Source organism: Truncatella angustata (assembly GCF_020726525.1).
Source record: "Truncatella angustata strain MPI-SDFR-AT-0073 chromosome Unknown BKA67scaffold_2, whole genome shotgun sequence".
Lineage (NCBI taxonomy): Eukaryota > Fungi > Ascomycota > Sordariomycetes > Amphisphaeriales > Sporocadaceae > Truncatella > Truncatella angustata.
Genome location: NW_025763382.1, coordinates 3,567,613 through 3,585,347, shown reverse-complemented (window position 1 = coordinate 3,585,347; position 17,735 = coordinate 3,567,613). Strand labels below are relative to the sequence as shown.

At 50.4% G+C, this 17,735-nt stretch overlaps 6 protein-coding genes across 6 annotated transcripts; 5 read left to right on the top strand and 1 right to left on the bottom strand.

Annotated features, from left to right (window-relative positions):
* The first annotated feature begins 952 nt into the window (after window positions 1–952).
* BKA67DRAFT_184354 (uncharacterized protein) lies at window positions 953–1,558 on the top strand. The gene has a single exon (XM_046095304.1). The coding sequence runs from the start codon at window positions 1,087–1,089 to the stop codon at window positions 1,456–1,458; it is 372 nt and encodes a 123-aa protein (XP_045961509.1). The 5' UTR covers window positions 953–1,086; the 3' UTR covers window positions 1,459–1,558.
* BKA67DRAFT_184355 (ferric reductase like transmembrane component) lies at window positions 1,559–3,821 on the top strand. The gene is made up of 4 exons (XM_046095305.1): window positions 1,559–1,771; window positions 1,827–2,081; window positions 2,136–3,364; window positions 3,418–3,821. The coding sequence occupies exons 1-4, from the start codon at window positions 1,659–1,661 to the stop codon at window positions 3,492–3,494; spliced, it is 1,674 nt and encodes a 557-aa protein (XP_045961508.1). The 5' UTR covers window positions 1,559–1,658; the 3' UTR covers window positions 3,495–3,821.
* Window positions 3,822–4,442: 621 nt separating this feature from the next.
* Window positions 4,443–6,753, top strand: BKA67DRAFT_635182 (major facilitator superfamily transporter; the record flags this gene model as incomplete). Its single annotated transcript, XM_046105650.1, has 11 exons — window positions 4,443–4,596; window positions 4,650–4,772; window positions 4,826–4,941; window positions 4,994–5,100; window positions 5,156–5,359; window positions 5,407–5,490; window positions 5,551–5,675; window positions 5,832–5,914; window positions 5,961–6,138; window positions 6,186–6,286; window positions 6,339–6,753. 11 exons carry the CDS (start codon window positions 4,443–4,445, stop codon window positions 6,546–6,548), a joined length of 1,485 nt encoding a protein of 494 aa, XP_045961507.1. The 3' UTR covers window positions 6,549–6,753.
* A 1,330-nt stretch (window positions 6,754–8,083) lies between these two features.
* BKA67DRAFT_532487 (uncharacterized protein) lies at window positions 8,084–9,741 on the top strand (the record flags this gene model as incomplete). Its single annotated transcript, XM_046099540.1, has 2 exons — window positions 8,084–9,649; window positions 9,703–9,741. The coding sequence occupies 2 exons, from the start codon at window positions 8,084–8,086 to the stop codon at window positions 9,739–9,741; spliced, it is 1,605 nt and encodes a 534-aa protein (XP_045961506.1).
* Window positions 9,742–11,888: 2,147 nt separating this feature from the next.
* On the top strand, window positions 11,889–15,652 carry BKA67DRAFT_532486 (P-loop containing nucleoside triphosphate hydrolase protein; the record flags this gene model as incomplete). The annotated part of the gene is made up of 3 exons (XM_046099539.1): window positions 11,889–11,891; window positions 11,950–15,232; window positions 15,288–15,652. The coding sequence occupies 3 exons, from the start codon at window positions 11,889–11,891 to the stop codon at window positions 15,650–15,652; spliced, it is 3,651 nt and encodes a 1,216-aa protein (XP_045961505.1).
* A 316-nt stretch (window positions 15,653–15,968) lies between these two features.
* BKA67DRAFT_532485 (DHHC palmitoyltransferase-domain-containing protein) lies at window positions 15,969–17,546 on the bottom strand (the record flags this gene model as incomplete). The annotated part of the gene is made up of 1 exon (XM_046099538.1): window positions 15,969–17,546. One exon carries the CDS (start codon window positions 17,544–17,546, stop codon window positions 15,969–15,971), a length of 1,578 nt encoding a protein of 525 aa, XP_045961504.1.
* Between the last annotated feature and the right edge of the window lie 189 nt (window positions 17,547–17,735).

Genomic DNA, 17,735 nt, shown 5'->3' with positions numbered 1-17,735 from the left:
CAAGCGTTGTGGATATGTTCTGAAGTAGCAACGTTCTATATTCAGCAAGAGAGAATGGAAAACTCAGGTTTGGCTTAACGCAGAACGACTGATTCTGTCAGCCACTAGAAGCAAACACTATTTTGCTGAAGATTGCTCTCATGCAAGTGCATGATATAAAAAGATGCATGCGAGAGCGGCCAACTTTCCTACCGCTATCCGCACAACGAAACGAGTTCCTGGCAGTGTACAGCGCACCTGCACACATGCCTCAAGTCATGCTCAGGGGCCTCTGAACGTCAACTGGCTGCAGACTCGATCTCTAACGGGAGTGGCCCCACTCTTGGCCGCCGTTGCATCTGGAGCTAATGGATATAGGCTTCCAGATTGGCTCGCTAGAATGGCCCACCCCCTCAGCACAGCGAATCCGTGACGCTGAGCAGCCGCCCGGAGGCTGGGTCACCACTAACGTTAAACGAGCTCCTAAAATATCGAGTTGGTATTTCAGACGAAAGGTAGTGACCATGTACCCAATTGATTTGTTGTTTTTTTTTGCCGCCGGATTCATAATGCCTTGCGAGTACCTACATAATCGCAAAGACGTCCCAACCCGAGTCTTTGGTCCGTGGTCAAGATTTCTGAATTTTCTTCCATTTCTGGTTCCATTCTGCAGCGGCAAAAGTGATGAGCGCAAGACCCCTGCCGAAACACCAAAGAGGCTCGAGAACATCCTTGTCAAAGCGTCCCTCAAACATCGCACGTCTCAACCCCTCCATCCAGCCTCTACTCCCACTACGCTGCCATCTGAAGGCGAGCTCCTTGGACTGATTCTGGTCTGATACCGCACCAGCCAGTCGCGAAACTGTTTTGACGTCTGATCTACCGGATTGTCGTCCAAGTCCCTTGCCACCGTTGAAAGCTGTAAGCTTATATTGGCTTTTATTGGGACTCGGCTTGGATCGACCCGCGTGCACAAGACGCAAACAGGCACGTTCGCCATTGAAACTATAGATACATCCGCCTCACGGCCATAGTTACCTCCGCATTTGCTCTTGAGTCTATTCGCACCCCCATGAGTCCAAACACATAGCCAGCATTGCGCAATGAATGGTTAGAAGGTTTCATGGACCGCTGACATCCGAACAAATTGAGCCCGTTATTGTTGCATTAGGGACGGTATCCTGGAGCGCCCGGATCAGGTTCAACCCATCGATACCCCTGTCAGCACTTCTGTTGACAGCTCGTTCTGCAACGACACTCCCCTGGTCCTTTCACCTCGGATCTTTCTTATTATTGCTCTCCGCCCTGCATTGCTTGTGCTGCTTTCTCTCTTCTTACTTCCTCGCTCGGCGCCAAGGACGTAAAAGATCTGCCTCTCTTTCCGAGTCCTTTTATTTCCGTTCCTTTCTTCAACTGCTGGCTCAGATCGCTCTTTACTGTTGCTTCAATTTGGTTGCGCGTTCGATTATAGGCTTTTAATTGTGTCTCGAGGAAAGGGTTACGAGGAGGGTACAAAAGAGAGAGTATATTCGCTGGGTGTCGACAAAACACGATTACATATACTCGACGACAACCTTGTTCTTGGCTGGGTGGTACGTTCAGCGCACATCAGCATTGTCGCAGGTCGACTCTTAATTGGATTTCAATATTGTAAAAGAGGAGGGTAGTCGATCGGCAAGATGAGCGGAGGTATGAGTTTCGGCACTTTGGTCAGGAAGCAGTTTACTGCTTCGAAGATGATATTCAATATCCTCTTCTGGAGTTTCCATTGGGGTATCTTCGCTTACGGATGGTATGCTGCCTTGCCATAATTCTCTTTGTCACGGGTGAATCTAATGCCTTTACAGGTACAAGCAAGCAGCGGATATCAGGTTGGCAGGTCTGAACACTCTCCAGTACTCGGTGTGGCTATCACGGGGTGCCGGTTTAGTGCTGTCTGTCGACGGAATGATCATCTTACTGCCAGTTTGTCGGACTGTTATGCGATGGATCCGTCCTAAGCTCAAGTTCTTGCCTTTAGACGAGAACCTCTGGTTCCATCGGCAGGTTGCTTACGCTATGTTGCTTTTTACCATCATACATACATCGGCTCACTACATAAAGTAAGCCAACATGGGCAAACCGAGAAAAAAGAAAACATGGCTGACAACTCTCAGTTTCTTCAATGTCGAGAAGACGCAAATCCGACCTGTAACTGCCATACAGATTCATTATACACAAGCTGGTGGTGTCACGGGCCATGTCATGCTTCTTTGCATGTTACTGATGTATACCACCGCTCACCACCGTATTCGACAGCAGTCGTTCGAGACCTTCTGGTACACGCACCATCTATTCATCCCCTTCTTCTTGGGGCTATACACCCACACGACGGGATGCTTTGTTCGCGACACTGCTCTGCCATTCTCCCCTTTCGCCGGCGCTGACTACTGGGACCACTGCATCGGTTACCTCGGCTGGAGATGGGAGCTGTGGGCAGGTGGGTTCTATCTAATTGAACGTTTGTATCGCGAAATTCGTGCGAAGCGAACAACGCAGATTACAAGAGTCGTTCGCCACCCTTACGATGTTGTCGAAATCCAGTTCAACAAACCGTCGTTCAAGTACAAGGCCGGACAATGGCTCTTCCTGCAGGTCCCCTCGCTATCTGGTTATCAATGGCACCCGTTCACCATCACATCTTGCCCCTATGATCCGTATGTTTCAGTCCACGTACGTCAAGTTGGGGATTTCACTCGAGCACTGGGTGATGCTGTTGGCGCTGGCGCAGCTCAGGCGAAGCTGTATGATGGAGTTGATCCTATGGGAATGTACGAAGTCGCATTGCAGAATGGCCAGCAAATGCCATTGCTGCGAATCGACGGGCCATACGGAGCGCCCGCAGAGGATGTTTTCGACAATGAAATCGCCGTTCTCATTGGTACTGGTATTGGTGTCACGCCTTGGGCCGCCATTTTGAAGAACATTTGGCATCTTCGCAACAGTCCTAACCCCCCTGCTCGACTCCGTCGTGTTGAGTTCATCTGGGTGTGCAAAGATACAGGTTCATTCGAATGGTTCCAAACTCTCCTGTCTTCACTAGAACAACAGAGTACTGAGGCTGCCCGTGTACCTGGCAGCAACGGCGTTGAGTTCCTAAAGATCCACACCTACCTCACTCAGAAGCTTGACATGGACACCACCCAAAACATTGTGCTCAACTCTGTAGGCGCCGATTACGACCCTCTCACTGAACTCAAAGCGCGCACCAACTTTGGTCGCCCCAACTTCCAGCGTATGTTCGAAGCCATGCGTGACGGTATTCTGGATCGGTCCTACATGAGTGGTTTGGAGGGCAGTATGCAGACCACAGTTGGTGTGTATTTCTGTGGCCCTTCTGCAGCTGGTAAGTTGAATTATATGTGACCATCCAGGAACAAGGACTAACATCTAGTCTAGCGCGAGACATCAAGAATGCGGCAAAGGATGCAACTGTTCGGGAGGTGAATTTCCGCTTCTGGAAGGAACACTTCTAGAGACAGCAAGATTCTTGGGCCTGATATTCTTTTTTACATATACCCGTTTGTATAAACACAACCAGATTTGAGACAACAGGGAACCGTAATTGGGAAAGTTGAAAAGACCATGACCAAGATGACATGATGTTACGAGGTGTCATACGTTCTCATTTCACCAGTTGTCAAAGACCCGATCTAGAAGCTGCCAATGCTGCGATCTGAGAGATTTGGGGACCATTAGGCCAAAAGTTGACTCATGGCGTTATTTACTATTCTGTTATGCAGCGAACCACAATCCAAACTTCATTTGAACATATAGCTCTCAGGCACGATAAGATCAAGCGTTGAGACTAGCCGGAAATGGGGTTTGGACGTGATTAACACTTATTCCCTATCAAACTCGCGTGATAGTTGGCTTTGATGACGAGTCTCTCTACTTAAGCTCAATCTGGCTAAGGTCTATCTGGACGAGGAAAGGTGACCAACTAGCAATCCTTTTGAACCAATGGACGTCTTATACTTTATCTAGATGCTATTGCCTGGGCCCTGGTCAACTCATGTCGTCTGCCCATAGATTTGCTAGACAATCCTCGCTTTGATTCACGCCATACAGTGAGCCCGATGATCATAATCAAAGATCAGTGTTATTTGTTGTAAGGTTTCTTATACAGATCATTGGTGCCGGTATTCTTGTATAATTGTGCAGATTGTGTCTCTGATACCAGTGTTGACTTTGAAGTCAAGATTCAAGAAGCGATAGCTGTCTTGAAAATAACTCGAGGTGATCAAACTGAGCTGAATGTTGTTCTATGCGCCACGAATTGATGTCGCCATATGGCCCCCCAAAGGCGACACTGCGAATACTACTATAAAGATGCCCCACAGCCATGAAGTGCCAGTAAGGCTAAATATCACTCACAAAAGGTTCATCAGTATAGGTGTTTGTCTTGACGACTTCTATTGGAAATGACAGATCCTCAGGAAAAGGCCCTCAGGAGTGCTATCGTCAGTGGTGAAAATGTGGCCGAAGTTCCAGTGGAGCTGAAACCACGATACCGAGACTCAGAAACTCCAGCATATTCTGAGGCCAAGAGGACATGGAGGTCCTTTTTTTGGTCGAGTAAGCTTCTTACTATGTATTATAGTGTTCCATGATAGACTGACCCACGATAGCGCTTGACGTCCCGAAGCAGGAGGCCCGCTTTCTCACCAAGCTCGATCTAACGCTTATATCGGCATCGGCTCTGGGTGTGATGTGCCGATATCTAGATCAAGTCAACATCACCAACGCATTCAGTAAGTAAACTGGGAAAAAGAGAACAACAAGGTTGAGCTGAGACGTTCTCTAGATAGTGGTATGAAAGAAGATCTTTCACTATATGGTAACGAGCTCAATTATGCCAACGCGGTTTGGAGTGCTGCATATGTGTTTGGGCAGATACCATCTAACCTGCTCCTCACTCGAGTATGTCCTTTGCTTTCACCAACTCTCATCATCGATTCTGACAGGATTGCAGCTTAACGTGCCGCTTTACATCGCTTTTTTGGAATTGGCTTGGACTGTCTTCACCTTCGCGACTGCAGGCGTCAAAGATGTCAATCAGCTCTACGTCTTCCGCTTCTTGTACGTTGCTTGGTATGGCACCTCTGGATATTTTCAATATCTAACTACGAACTAGTGTTGGCTTGTTTGAGGCGGGTCACTTTCCAGCAGTCATGTATGTGTGCTCGAGCTATTACAAGCCTCACGAGTTAGCTCGGCGCAACACGCTAATCCAGGTATTTACCTCTGTCGGACCGCTCTTTTCAGGTTTTCTGATGGCAGCTGTTTTTGCTGGGTTGAACGGAGTCGGTGGTCTTGCCGGGTGGCGATGGATGTATATGTGTGTACTACCAGTCATATCCAACAGAGTCTGGGCTGACAAGACAGCGTCTGTGGTTGTGTGTCTTTTCCTTGCGCCTTATGGACTGCGGTTGCAATGCCCCAGCTCCCTAGCAGGGCAAAGGCAAACTGGTAAGCCCGCTCGACATCATCCTTAGCCTTTTTGATCGAGTATTGCTCAACATTTCTCAGGATCTTCACCCAGGAAGAAGTTGAATTGGCTCGCGCTAGAATGCCCACGGAGGTCAAACCGCTGACTGGCTTGTTCAAATGGAAAGACATAAAAAGATGGCATACTACATGGCATGTTTATCTCTGTACGCACATCACCATGGCCTCTTATATCGAATAACTGTTGATTAACGAAAAGTTCCCCTGTTTTTCGCGTTCATGGCTCAATTTGGCCAGTCTGGAGGATCCAGTAAGCTAAGCTGCTACTACCAAGGCAATACTCGCATCACTGACACTTCTAGTGATCTTCTGGGTGAAAAGCTACAACGTCACCGGTCAGCCAGCTGTCTTCTCGGTCGCTGCAATTAATATCATTCCCCTGGGAGTAGGTTCTTTTTGTGCTAAAAGTAGGATCGTCTAACTGTTATTAGATTAATGTTATAACTATTGTTTGCACACTTCTCAACTCATGGATTTCGGACAGCTTACCCGGCGCTGCTAGATGGCCCGGTATGGTATTTGCTGGCTTGATGGCAGTCATATTCCCGATTGCACTTGCCGCCACTCCTGTACATCCAGTGAATAGGGCAACCCGTTGGGTACTTTACTGTGGGTTCTTCTACATGAAACCAACGGTTATTGCTAACTCCTTTTAGACCTTACTGCTCTAGGAGGTACATCTGCTGGCATCACTTGGACATGGGTAAATGAGGTGAACAGGCATGATCCTGAGAAGCGGGCGTACATATCTGCCTTGGTTAGTGATCCGTTTCCTAGTCTTGGACATAGAAGCTGATTGCCGTATCTAGATGAACGCCTTCGCATACATATTCACTGCCTGGATTCCTATTTTCACATTTCCGACCAGCCAACAGCCGTACATTGTCACTGGTAATTACATCACTGCTGGTTTCGGAGCGGCGGCTACTATTACTGTTCTCGTGATCCGACACTTCCACAACCGAGACCTCAAAGGACAGCATGCGCAACGCGCAACTTCCCCAGTGGACAGTGAGTGAATATGCAACACAAAGGGTTGTATATGTTTGGGGCGCGACCAGAATCACATGCGTATTTGATGAGGAAGATGATCGCGATCGATGGTACGTCCCTGTAGAAGCAGATTTTTCAAAGGAACAAGAAATATCATAACACGATCCTCGACAATTTGTGTTGGCTCTGCGTTGCACCACGCTCCGGAGTTCCAACCATAATTATTGTGCGCATAACTCTCTGCACATTCTGTATAGGATGTTAGTCACTTCTCAAAGAATCATTATAGAATCTCCTATGTAGATTCGATTGAAACAGCTATTTTGAAGGAGAGATAATGGATGTGAACATTAGACAAATCTCCATCTGTTGTTCGTAACAGCTTCACTTGAGATCAAAATAGAACTAGTTTGTAAACTTGTCGTAAACCACATGCGTTGGATGGTGGCAAAAGCAATTCCTTTTGCTGACTGAAAAGAAAACAATAACGAAACCAAGTCTCAGAAGTCCGAGGATGACGAAGCTTTTGTCGAAACTCCAAGCACAAAGGGGAAGCGAAAATGTTGCTAGTGGCACCCAAGAAATCGACCAAAAAGCCGAAAGCCAATTGCCATCATCAATGTGCTTGCTGAGCTGTAAAAGTCCATTTTCTCATCGGTGTAAAGAAACGTACCCTGGCACCAAAAAACAAAACTCAAGGAGAATATATCAACATTCCTCAACAGCGCCAACACGTGTGGTCCTCTCGACGCAGTACTCAAACAAACTCATTCTCAGTGCATCGACGACCATTACCACGTGGGTATGACCCAAGCCGACAAGATGAGAAAGCTTCGCAGAAGGAGTCATCTTTCCCCACATATCATTCATGGCAATATAAAATGCACCAACGGACTATGTAAAAGCATCTGCAAAGGTTGAACGGGTGGAGGAGCTGGACTTTGAAGCGGGTGCAAGCTGTCGTATATATCTGTACAAGTAAGAGAGCATCTGCGCCATGTATCCCGAGTAATGGGCATGAGTGAGATACATTTGATGCGCTAGATTCTGGCAAATGTTGCCAATCTGCGAGTGAGCGAGCCGGAGAGTAAAGAACTTCCACAACAATCAGTGGTACGATTATGAAAGCCCCGATTCAGAGGGTGGGATTTGGAGACTGGTTTTAGTTGCAGCAGCTGAACATTTCCCCCCTTAGCAATCTAGATTTTGTTATCGAGATAATTGAAATTAAATTGTGATTTGAATTTGAACATAAATAAAGTAGGATATCTTATACGACGACATGAGCTGTGGTGTCTATGTTACTCAGATACTGTAGGAACAAGAGCCTCAGAATGGGAGGTTTTATGGGGGAGGGGGGTTAACAACATCAGCGGTCCCCGCAGCCGTAAAAAGAAACAGAATTGCACTGTGCAGGCTTTCCATCTTGTGCCCTCTCACAGCAACATGGCAAAATTCAATCAGTCATCAACACTACGACACATTCACGGATTATTTCACCTGAACTGCAGTAAATGCGCTCGCAATGAACAAAAGTTTACAGAAACACAAGACGTGAAGCATGGCAGCCACTACACAGCCACTGCCCGTTAGCAAGCTGACCTGTGGCTTTTGCGGGTTCGTCTCACCACACTTCAATGCGGACCCAAACGACGTATGGGCACCTTATTACCGCGCCGTTTATAGTATTGGCCCACCAGACTCGTTGTCGACTTCCAAACCCCGCCTCTCTGGCGTTGGCTTCCACAGGCATGACCGAGAGGGAAACTACGTCCCTGCGCATGCACACCAGCGATGGGACGAACTGAATCCTCATACGAACTCGAATCTGGCGCCTTTTGATCTCGTACGGATCCGTGACATCAAGCCACCCGGTCCGGAAGTCCCGGCGCATGAGCATGCGAGCTATGCGTGGGGTTTCCTCTTCCACGAGGCGTGCTGGGGGGTGCTAGAGCAGGCCGTCAAGCCTGAGGAAGTAGATCTTGGAGCCTTGTGGCGTATTCTGTGCTCGGTACCCTGCGGAAGTGAATTGCCAAATTGGGGACACAACTATGGGGGCTTGTACATGGGCACCATGAGAGATCAGGCGAGGGGCGAGCATTTTGTGCTGTTGGGTAGGAATAGCAACTTGGTGATTCCAAGCACATTCTGGAATCCGTTCAAGGTGCCAGAATTGGAGAGATTGGTGTCGAGTCACAGAATCAAGGAGCGAGAAGAGCGAGAGAAGGAAGCTGCTCGTGCAGGATATGAGGATGATCAGAGACCAGTATCGTCATTCGGACCTTCTGGAGCCAAGGAGTCGTTCGCTGCTTTGCCGCTAGAGCTCAAGGAGATGCTCATGTGCTATTTGAAGTCGGCGGATGCAGCGAATCTTAGGCTCGCGTCACGAGCAATAGCTTCTACGCCTCTGACACAACATTTCTTTCAATCGCGATTTTGGCCTGATCGAGAGATGGCCGTATATTTTGACCCTTTCTTGCTCCCGCAATCTGAGATGCGTGGCACGGACTGGCAGAAACTCTATTGGCTGTTGAAAATAAGATCCAAATACAATCGGGTTTGTCTTGGCGAGCGAAATCGATTAAGATTATGGGGTTCGACAATCAAATATTTGGCACAGGCGATGGAACAGATACAATGCTTGAGTACACTCAAGGGAGGCCCGGATTGGAAGTGGGATTCAAATGCTTCCAGTTTGGATTCAGATTGGAAAATTTGTAGAACAGCGAAACTGCAGAGACCAATGATTTTTGGCGAGATCGGAAGAGTCGTGTTTCGAGCTGAGGTGGAATTACCTACCGACAAGATGATTGGCGTATTTGTGTCTTTGATGGAATTCTTCGGGTCGAGATATATCACAGGCTTGCGCTTTGTATTCCAAAAGTCCGAGGACATGGAGATTGGATATATCCTCAAAGGCTCCGAAGAGTATTTGTTGGTTTATGGTGGTTTAGGTGGCTTCCATTGCGCAACTGATGAATGTGGGTTCAGAGGTTTGGCTTTGGTCACAGGACACGACTTGGTGACCGAATACTTGAGCTGGGCTGGCAATCCTGAAGCATTAACTATCTTCCCGCTGGAGTCTGCTTCAACGGCCGGTGTGAGGAAGATAAGAGCTTCGTTCGATGTAAGGGGTCCATTCATTTTTTATATTCGCACTGAAACTGACCTAAGATATAGGGATTTCGACTACAAGCACTTCTCATTCCAGATATGTAGTGGAACTAGAAAACGGTATGCTAGACAATCCAAAGTGTCAATCATATCAGCGCGTCAAAGCTTCGAAATGTAGAGCTATGGTAAATTCTCTATACTGTTGAGAAGAAGGGCCCACATGACAGTCTGATTCCCAAGTGTGTCACAACGGCATTGAATCTGTATGGCAAACCCTATGACCACTGTGTCAAACACCGTGCATAGACAAATGGGTTCAGGCCAGCAATTGCTCGGGGTTGCGTTGGCGCCAATTTATCCCGGTAGACTGTTTTATTTGTTAGAAATGACTCCTAATTGGTTGATCGTAACTCGGCTACATACAGTGATTTTCAAGGGAGAAGCATGATGCTTCCGATTGAGACAAATTGAAACATGGCTGAATCACAGCGCATGTTCTATCATCCAAATCTACCCATGACCAAGTCAACGAACAAAGTTCAGCTGGGAACTGGAATCACAACTGCGTTAGAAGATCCTTGTGTCCAAGGACTGCATTTCGTTCCGTGGGACGGGCCTGGCAACGGTCACGCACCTGCTTGCTTGGGGGGCTATAGTTTCGATGTCGAGTTCTACCGCCAAGATCCTCGCCAAAGCATCCGAGGAGGTGAAGATGGGATCTCCCAGAGCGGAAGATCGGCTGATGTCCCATGTCGGCATTACCACAAATCCAGTCATGGCCAAATTATGGACCGCGGAGACAATGAAGAAATTCGGAAGAATTGATGCCTGCGGGAATATCTCTGGTACGCCGAGATATATGCTTGGCTCTGAAACCAGCTCATCCACTCCTCAAAAGGGAGCGAAGCCGCTTACACAGTTTCACGAGTGTGTCGGTATTTCTTGTCATGAGTATGATCAAGCCTCTGGACAGCCCCTGCCTGACGTCTGATGTTGCCACTATCGACGTGCATCTTACCACTTGGAAGCAGGCACCATTCCCAAGTCCCCGCTGGTTTGGGAGCACCATGTTTTCTTTCAGAGCCGTATCATGATTGATCTCGCAACGATATATCACCGCTTTGTATCTCTGCAGGTCAGGAACCATATCAACACTTGACCTATGTCGTTGTTCATCACAACTCTTGTAGCGGCGAATTCAAGTCCTTGCGGAACAGCCAAAGGGCAATCTAGTGAGTTCTGGCTTTGAGATCGACCTCGAGTTAACGCAAAGGACTTTTGCCAGTCAATGATGCCCAAGGCTCAGTCCAGTCCATTCAAGTGGCAGTTACAGAAAATCCACGAGCACAAGAAGTAATCCCTAGGTTAGTGGATAACTAGTCATTTAATATGGAATACCCTCCGGTTAACCCGGTCAGTATCCTCAACTAATTACATAATATGGGCGAGGACGGGGATAATACATTTAGTCCGATTGATGCCCAAGCTGATGCGACTTTCGTGGATTTTTTTTTGGTATCGATAGCTTGCCATTTAACCTCTCCGCATTGATAACCGCAGCTACGGTTGTAGGTGATGCCCAAGGTGCCAAATTTCGACGTGAAATCATGACTCGCGTTGAAGCTCCCACCACCACTTGGGTGCAAGGGTTGGAGTTTGAGGGAACAAGGGCAACTCTGCTGTGCAAGGCGTCTAGGTATACGACATATATAGCTAGCTGCCTCAGCCACTGAAGTCGAAGATGCAGATAGACAGCGTCGGCGTCTGTGTCGGTGTCAGTGTCGGCAAAACGCCGGGCCTGTGCGCGTCGTCAGCGACCGCCCAGTAGCGCAGATGCCATCTGACATCAGTGTGGCACAGCCTCGATAGAGGGTACGCTTCACAGGCCGCTATCCGCAGTGATAACATCCCTCTCGGTACCGGAGTACTTGCACTTGCACTTGTTGGTCGCAATTCCAGGCACCACCAGCAACTTTAACGTCGAGCAAACCTGCTGGTGGAATTTCTGTGGCAAGGACATTGTCTATCACTCATTAGAACAAGAGGCGCAACCCGGCGGCCTACCTACTCCTGCTTTCAACGCCCAATTCCTCTGAACGAACGGCCCCGCCGAGCTTCCTCTTGTCCATTCCCTTGACTCCCCTTCCCTTGCCTCCCCTCTGCATCTGCATCTGCAACGAGTCCTTACCTTAGCAGACCTATTGCTGTGACGTGACTGGAGCTCTGTTGTCTCTTGACCACACTCCTCCGACATGGTGAGGTCGCCCGTCTTTATCGAAACCACCCGTCGCTAATGTCTATCAAAAACAACAGGGTATTAGTCGGAGACCCAAGAAGGATGCCGGCCAAGCTGCCGCGCAGGCGGGCGGCGGCGGCGCAAAGCCCAAGAAAGCAACTTTCGAGACCTCAAAGAAGAAGGAGATCGGTGTTTCTGATCTCACGTTGCTGAGCAAGGTTTCCAACGAAGCGATCAACGAGAACCTGAAGAAGCGATTCGAGGGCAGGGAAATCTACACATACATTGGCCACGTCCTCGTTTCGGTCAACCCCTTCCGGGACCTGGGCATCTACACCGACCAGGTCCTCGAGTCGTACAAGGGCAAGAACCGTCTCGAGATGCCGCCCCATGTCTTCGCCATCGCCGAGGCATCATACTACAACATGAAGGCATACAAGGAAAACCAGTGTGTTATCATCTCTGGCGAGTCGGGAGCCGGCAAGACCGAGGCAGCCAAGCGCATTATGCAGTACATCGCCAACGTCTCCGGCGGCGAAAGCGCAGACATTCAACTTATCAAAGACATGGTGCTGGCCACCAACCCCCTACTCGAATCTTTTGGAAACGCCAAGACACTTCGAAATAATAACTCGTCGCGTTTCGGGAAATACCTCCAGATTCACTTCAACACAAATGGCGAACCCGTAGGAGCAGACATCACCAATTACCTGTTGGAGAAATCGAGAGTCGTCGGCCAGATCGTCAACGAGCGGAACTTCCACATCTTCTACCAGTTCACAAAGGGCGCATCCGAAAACTACAGGACTACCTTTGGCATTCAGCAACCACAAACATATGCCTACCTCAGCCGCTCCAAGTGTTACGACGTTGACGGAATCGACGACTTGGCAGAGTTCGGGGATACTATTGAGGCTATGAAGATCATTGGTCTTTCGCAGGCTGAACAAGATGAAGTCTTCCGGATGCTGTCGGCAATTCTGTGGTGTGGAAACATCCACTTCGTTGAAGGAGACGATAGCTTCGCTCAAGTAGCTGACCAATCGGTGGTAGATTTCTTGGCCTACCTTCTCGAGGTCGCCCCAGAACAAGTAACCAAGGCTATCACCATTCGTGTATTAACCCCGAGGAGCGGAGAGGTCATCGAGTCGCCTGCCAACCCGGCCCAAGCAAATGCCACCCGAGACGCTCTGTCCATGGCTATTTACTATAACTTGTTCGACTGGATCGTACAGAGAATCAACCTGTCGTTGAAGGCGAGACAAGCCACCTCCAACAACGTTGGTATCCTCGATATTTACGGGTTCGAGATCTTCGAGAAGAACAGTTTCGAACAGCTTTGCATCAACTACGTCAACGAGAAGCTCCAGCAAATCTTCATCCAGCTGACCTTGAAGGCTGAACAGGAAGAATATGCTCGGGAACAGATCCAATGGACCCCTATCAAGTACTTCGACAACAAGGTGGTCTGTGACTTGATTGAGCAAGTCAGGCCTGTTGGAATATTCTCAGCTTTGAAGGATGCGACCAAGACTGCCCACGCCGACCCAGCTGCTTGTGATCGAACTTTCATGCAAAGCATAAACGGCATGAATCACGCCCATCTTACGCCACGCCAAGGCAGCTTCATCATCAAGCACTACGCTGGTGATGTGAGCTATACAGTCGAGGGCATCACCGACAAGAACAAGGACCAGCTTCTCAAGGGTGTCCAGGCATTGTTCCAGCAGAGTCAAAATCGCTTCGTCCACACTCTATTCCCTACACAGATGGACTCCGACAACAGGAAGCAACCGCCGACCTCTGGTGATCGTATCAGAACCTCAGCAAACGCGTTGGTAGAAACTCTGATGAAGTGCCAGCCATCGTATATCCGTACAATCAAGCCGAACGAAAACAAATCGCCGACCGAGTACAATGTGCCCAATGTGCTTCACCAGATCAAGTACCTTGGTTTACAAGAAAACGTCAGGATTCGACGTGCTGGTTTCGCCTATCGTCAATCCTTCGAGAAATTTGTGGAGCGTTTCTTCCTGCTGTCACCAGCCACTTCCTATGCCGGTGAGTACACATGGAATGGCAGCGAGGAGCAAGCCGTAAAGCAGATCCTCAAGGACACAAGCATTCCCAAAGAAGAATGGCAACTCGGCACCACAAAAGCCTTCATCAAGTCTCCCGAGACGCTGTTTGCCTTGGAAACTATGCGGGATCGATACTGGCACAACATGGCAACTCGTATCCAGAGAATGTGGAGAGCTTATCTTGCATACCGTGCAGAGTCAGCTACTCGAATCCAACGTTTCTGGCGGAAGAAGCGGACTGGTGCCGAATACCTGCAGCTTCGCGATCAGGGCCATCGTATCTTGCAGGGGCGCAAGGAGAGGCGCAGAATGAGTTTACTTGGCTCTCGTCGTTTCTTAGGCGACTACCTGGGTGTCAATGCTACCACCGGACCTGGGTCTCAAATTCGGAATGGTGCTCAGCTGTCGGGTAACGAGCAGGCGCTATTCTCATGCCGTGGTGAGGTTCTTGAATCCAAGTTCGGCCGATCGAGTAAACCTAGTCCTCGTACATTCATCGTCACCAACAGCAAATTTTACATTGTTGCACAGGCACTAGTCAATGGCCAGCCGCAGGTCCTCGTAGAACGGGCTGTTCCTTTAGGTGCGATCAAGTTTGTTGGAGCATCCACAAGTCGAGACGACTGGTTTTCGCTAGGCATCGGTTCGCCACAGGAGGCAGATCCCTTGTTGAACTGTGTATTCAAGACGGAGCTCTTCACACAAATGCAGCGAGGCATGCCTGGCGGTTTCAGCTTGAAGATTGGCGAGTCTATTGAATATGCGAAGAAGCCTGGCAAGTTGCAGCTCATCAAAGTGCTCAAAGATGCACCCACTGCTGTAGACTTTTACAAGAGTGGCGCTATCCACACACAACCTGGAGAGTCTCCGTCGTCGACATCACGGCCGACGCCAAAGGGCAAACCTGTACCCCCTCGACCTATCACACGTGGCAAGCTGATTAAGCCTGGAGGGCCTGGGGGCCGACCCTTGCGTGGGGCCGCCAGCAGGCCTGCAGGCTCGAACGCAAAGCGCGGCCCTGCATCATTACAAGCTCAAACGCCACGCCCTGTTCCTACACCGGCTGCAGTTACCAATGCCATCCCAAGTCATACGCGCAACCAAAGCTCCACATCTTCTGCCGCACGCGTTCCGCCGCCGCCGCCTCCACCTGCCGCGCCACCGGCCAAGGCCGTGAAGCCTCAAGCCAAGGTTCTTTATGACTTCGCCGGACAGAAGGATAACGAACTTACAGTCAAGGCCGGAGATGTTATTGAGATTGTGCAAAAGGAGAATAATGGTAAGATATCTTTTAGCAATCCAAAAATCACGCCGAAGATACTAATCAAGACCAGGTTGGTGGCTAGCCAAGAATGCTGGGAGTCAGGCATGGGTCCCGGCTGCCTACGTCGAGGAGATCAAGGCACCAGCACCAGCACCGGCGGCGGCGCCCCGAGCACCACCACCTCCTCCTGCGCAGAACGGCAATGGCGCTGCAGCACGAGCTAAACCTACACCGCCACAGCCTCCAGCGAAGCGACCAACCGCAAACAAGAAGCCGGCTGCGTTGCAATCACGAGACTCCGGCATTGCCAATGGTTCAGATAGTAGTCGAAGTAGCACCCCAACCCCACAGGCTCCTCTGGCAGGTGCTCTAGCAAACGCTCTGAAGGCCCGGCAGACTGCTATGCAAAGCAAGGAAGATGACGATGATTGGTGAGCAACCAAGGAATTGTGCAAGTTTGAGGACGTGTTGGGCGACTTCGGTTTCATACTCATTCTTGAAAGCCGTTATGATAACGATGACATGCTGAGGCCATATCAAATTGGCGCAGACTAAACCCAGGTTGACCGGGCAGAATTGAATGGATTCTCTCTGCTTTCCATTGGGCATCAACGATCATGATTGTGATTAGCGATATATTCACGCTCGATATCTTCCAAAAGTTTTGTTCTAAAAAGCCGTTTGTAGAGAATAGTTTAGATAAGCATTGTTTCGAGGAGCATCATCATATGTTGATTTCCTGATATCACTATCAAGCGTCTTCTCGGTCGTTCGTTAGAATCTTTCTTCGACGTATCAGCTCGCCCAGGGGTACATCGTCCTCTTCGTCATCCTTGTCGAGCACCATGTGGCCGTCTTCCAAGTCGTCATACTCGGCATCAGAGTCCACTCCAAAATCACCGAGATGCTCTCCCTCGGCATTGACCCAGCCCGACTTGCCCTCGTCGACGACGATCCCGCCTGTAGCATATGCATCGTCAACTACTTGGTACCCATCATCATCAGTTTCTTCCAATTCCCCGAGTATCCTGCCCTCCCACCTGCGGAGATCCTGCTGCTGTCTTTGCCTGAAGGCCTCCCGGCGGTCCTCTGGACGTGCCCACCGGCCCTCGTCCTCGAATCTCTCGCGCTCCTCCTCCATCTCTCTCCTCCTCTGCCGCCATACCTTTGTGTGCCTCGTCTTGGCCGGGTCCGGAGGGGGCCACATGCCCTCGGCGTCGTTCATGCCGTTCTCTTCATATTCCCAGCCCGCCCCTCTCATCTTGCCGTCCTTGTTCTCGGCGACGCTGGGATGCCCCGCCAAGGGGAAGAACCAGAGCAGGAAGTTCCGCGTCCCCATGCCCGCACACAAGTTATCCCAGAACCCGATGTCATACGGGAACTCGACGGCATCGACCGGCATGTCATCATGGCTGTCGTCGTCTTCACCACCACGGCCTCTACCCCGCCTCCGCGAGTCCGGCCAGAACGAGTCGCCGTCGCCGCCGCCGTTCCCGGCCCTGCGCTCCAGCACGGCCTCGTGGCGCTCGATCTCCCAGCCCTCGATCATGGTGGTGTTGAACAGCCAGCCCTTGAGCGTGGTGGCGAGGAGGATGCCCAGGGCGAGGCTCGTGACGCCGGCGGCGAACGCGAAGACGGTCAGGGCGACCAGCTGGGCCGGGCTCGGGCCCAGGTAGGCGGGCAGCAGCCGGCTGGACCAGAGGGCGAGGAACCTCTGGCCCAGGAGGCGGAGCAGGTACCAGAGGGCGAGGTTGGCGTAGGCGAGGAAGCGCAGGAAGTGCGGGAACGTCTGCAGCGAGACGCAGTTGGACGTCCAGGGGCAGTGGTGGTCCATCCGCGGGATGCAGCGGGCGCACGTCTTGCAGTGGTGGGCGCGGGGCGGCTTGGGGCGGCGGCACTTCTTGCACCACTTTTGTTTCCGATATCCCCTTCCATCTTTCTTGCTGCTGCTGCTGTTGTTCTTGGTGGTGGTGGTGTTGCTTTTGTCGTTATTGTGATCCTCGTCGTCCTCGTCGTCTGACGAGGAGTCGTTGCCGCCGCCGTTGTCCCTCCCCCTCGGCTGGTTCTTCTTCCCCGCGCTCTTTTCAGGTGGAAACGTGTACCGGCCCGGATCGACGGTACAGGCTTGGAAGTATGTCCACCACAGGCACAGCAGCAGGGCGTTGAATAGCCACTGCTGACCCTGCGACAGCGGACCGGGCAGGAGGTCGGGCGAGACGGCGAATAGGTATTGCGAGCCGTATCCGAGAAAGGCGATCAGGATGCTGACGGCAGGGATTGCCAGTCTCTGGATGGCAAGAGGCGCTGAGGCACCGACGAGGAATGCCATCTCATAACAGCAAGCTTGCCATTTGTTGTTGAGCGAAGGACTGTCGGAAGCTGGTAGGGCTGCCCCTTTTTCTTTTTGGCTGGAATACGAAGGCAGCTCCGGACGACGCGGCAGGACGCGACGGCCTTTTGAGAAAATGGCCCACCAGCGGCCGGTGGATGGAGGGGCCGTGTGGAGGGGCAATTTCTA

Bases quoted from the DNA above. Each gene is read 5' to 3' on its own strand.
- BKA67DRAFT_184354 (XM_046095304.1), top strand. From the start codon at position 1,087: ATGGTTAGAAGGTTTCATGGACCGCTGACATCCGAACAAATTGAGCCC.
- BKA67DRAFT_184355 (XM_046095305.1), top strand. From the start codon at position 1,659: ATGAGCGGAGGTATGAGTTTCGGCACTTTGGTCAGGAAGCAGTTTACT. The intron at 1,772-1,826 runs GTATGCTGCCTT...ATGCCTTTACAG, and splicing joins GGTATCTTCGCTTACGGATG to GTACAAGCAAGCAGCGGATA. The intron at 3,365-3,417 runs GTAAGTTGAATT...CATCTAGTCTAG, and splicing joins CTGTGGCCCTTCTGCAGCTG to CGCGAGACATCAAGAATGCG.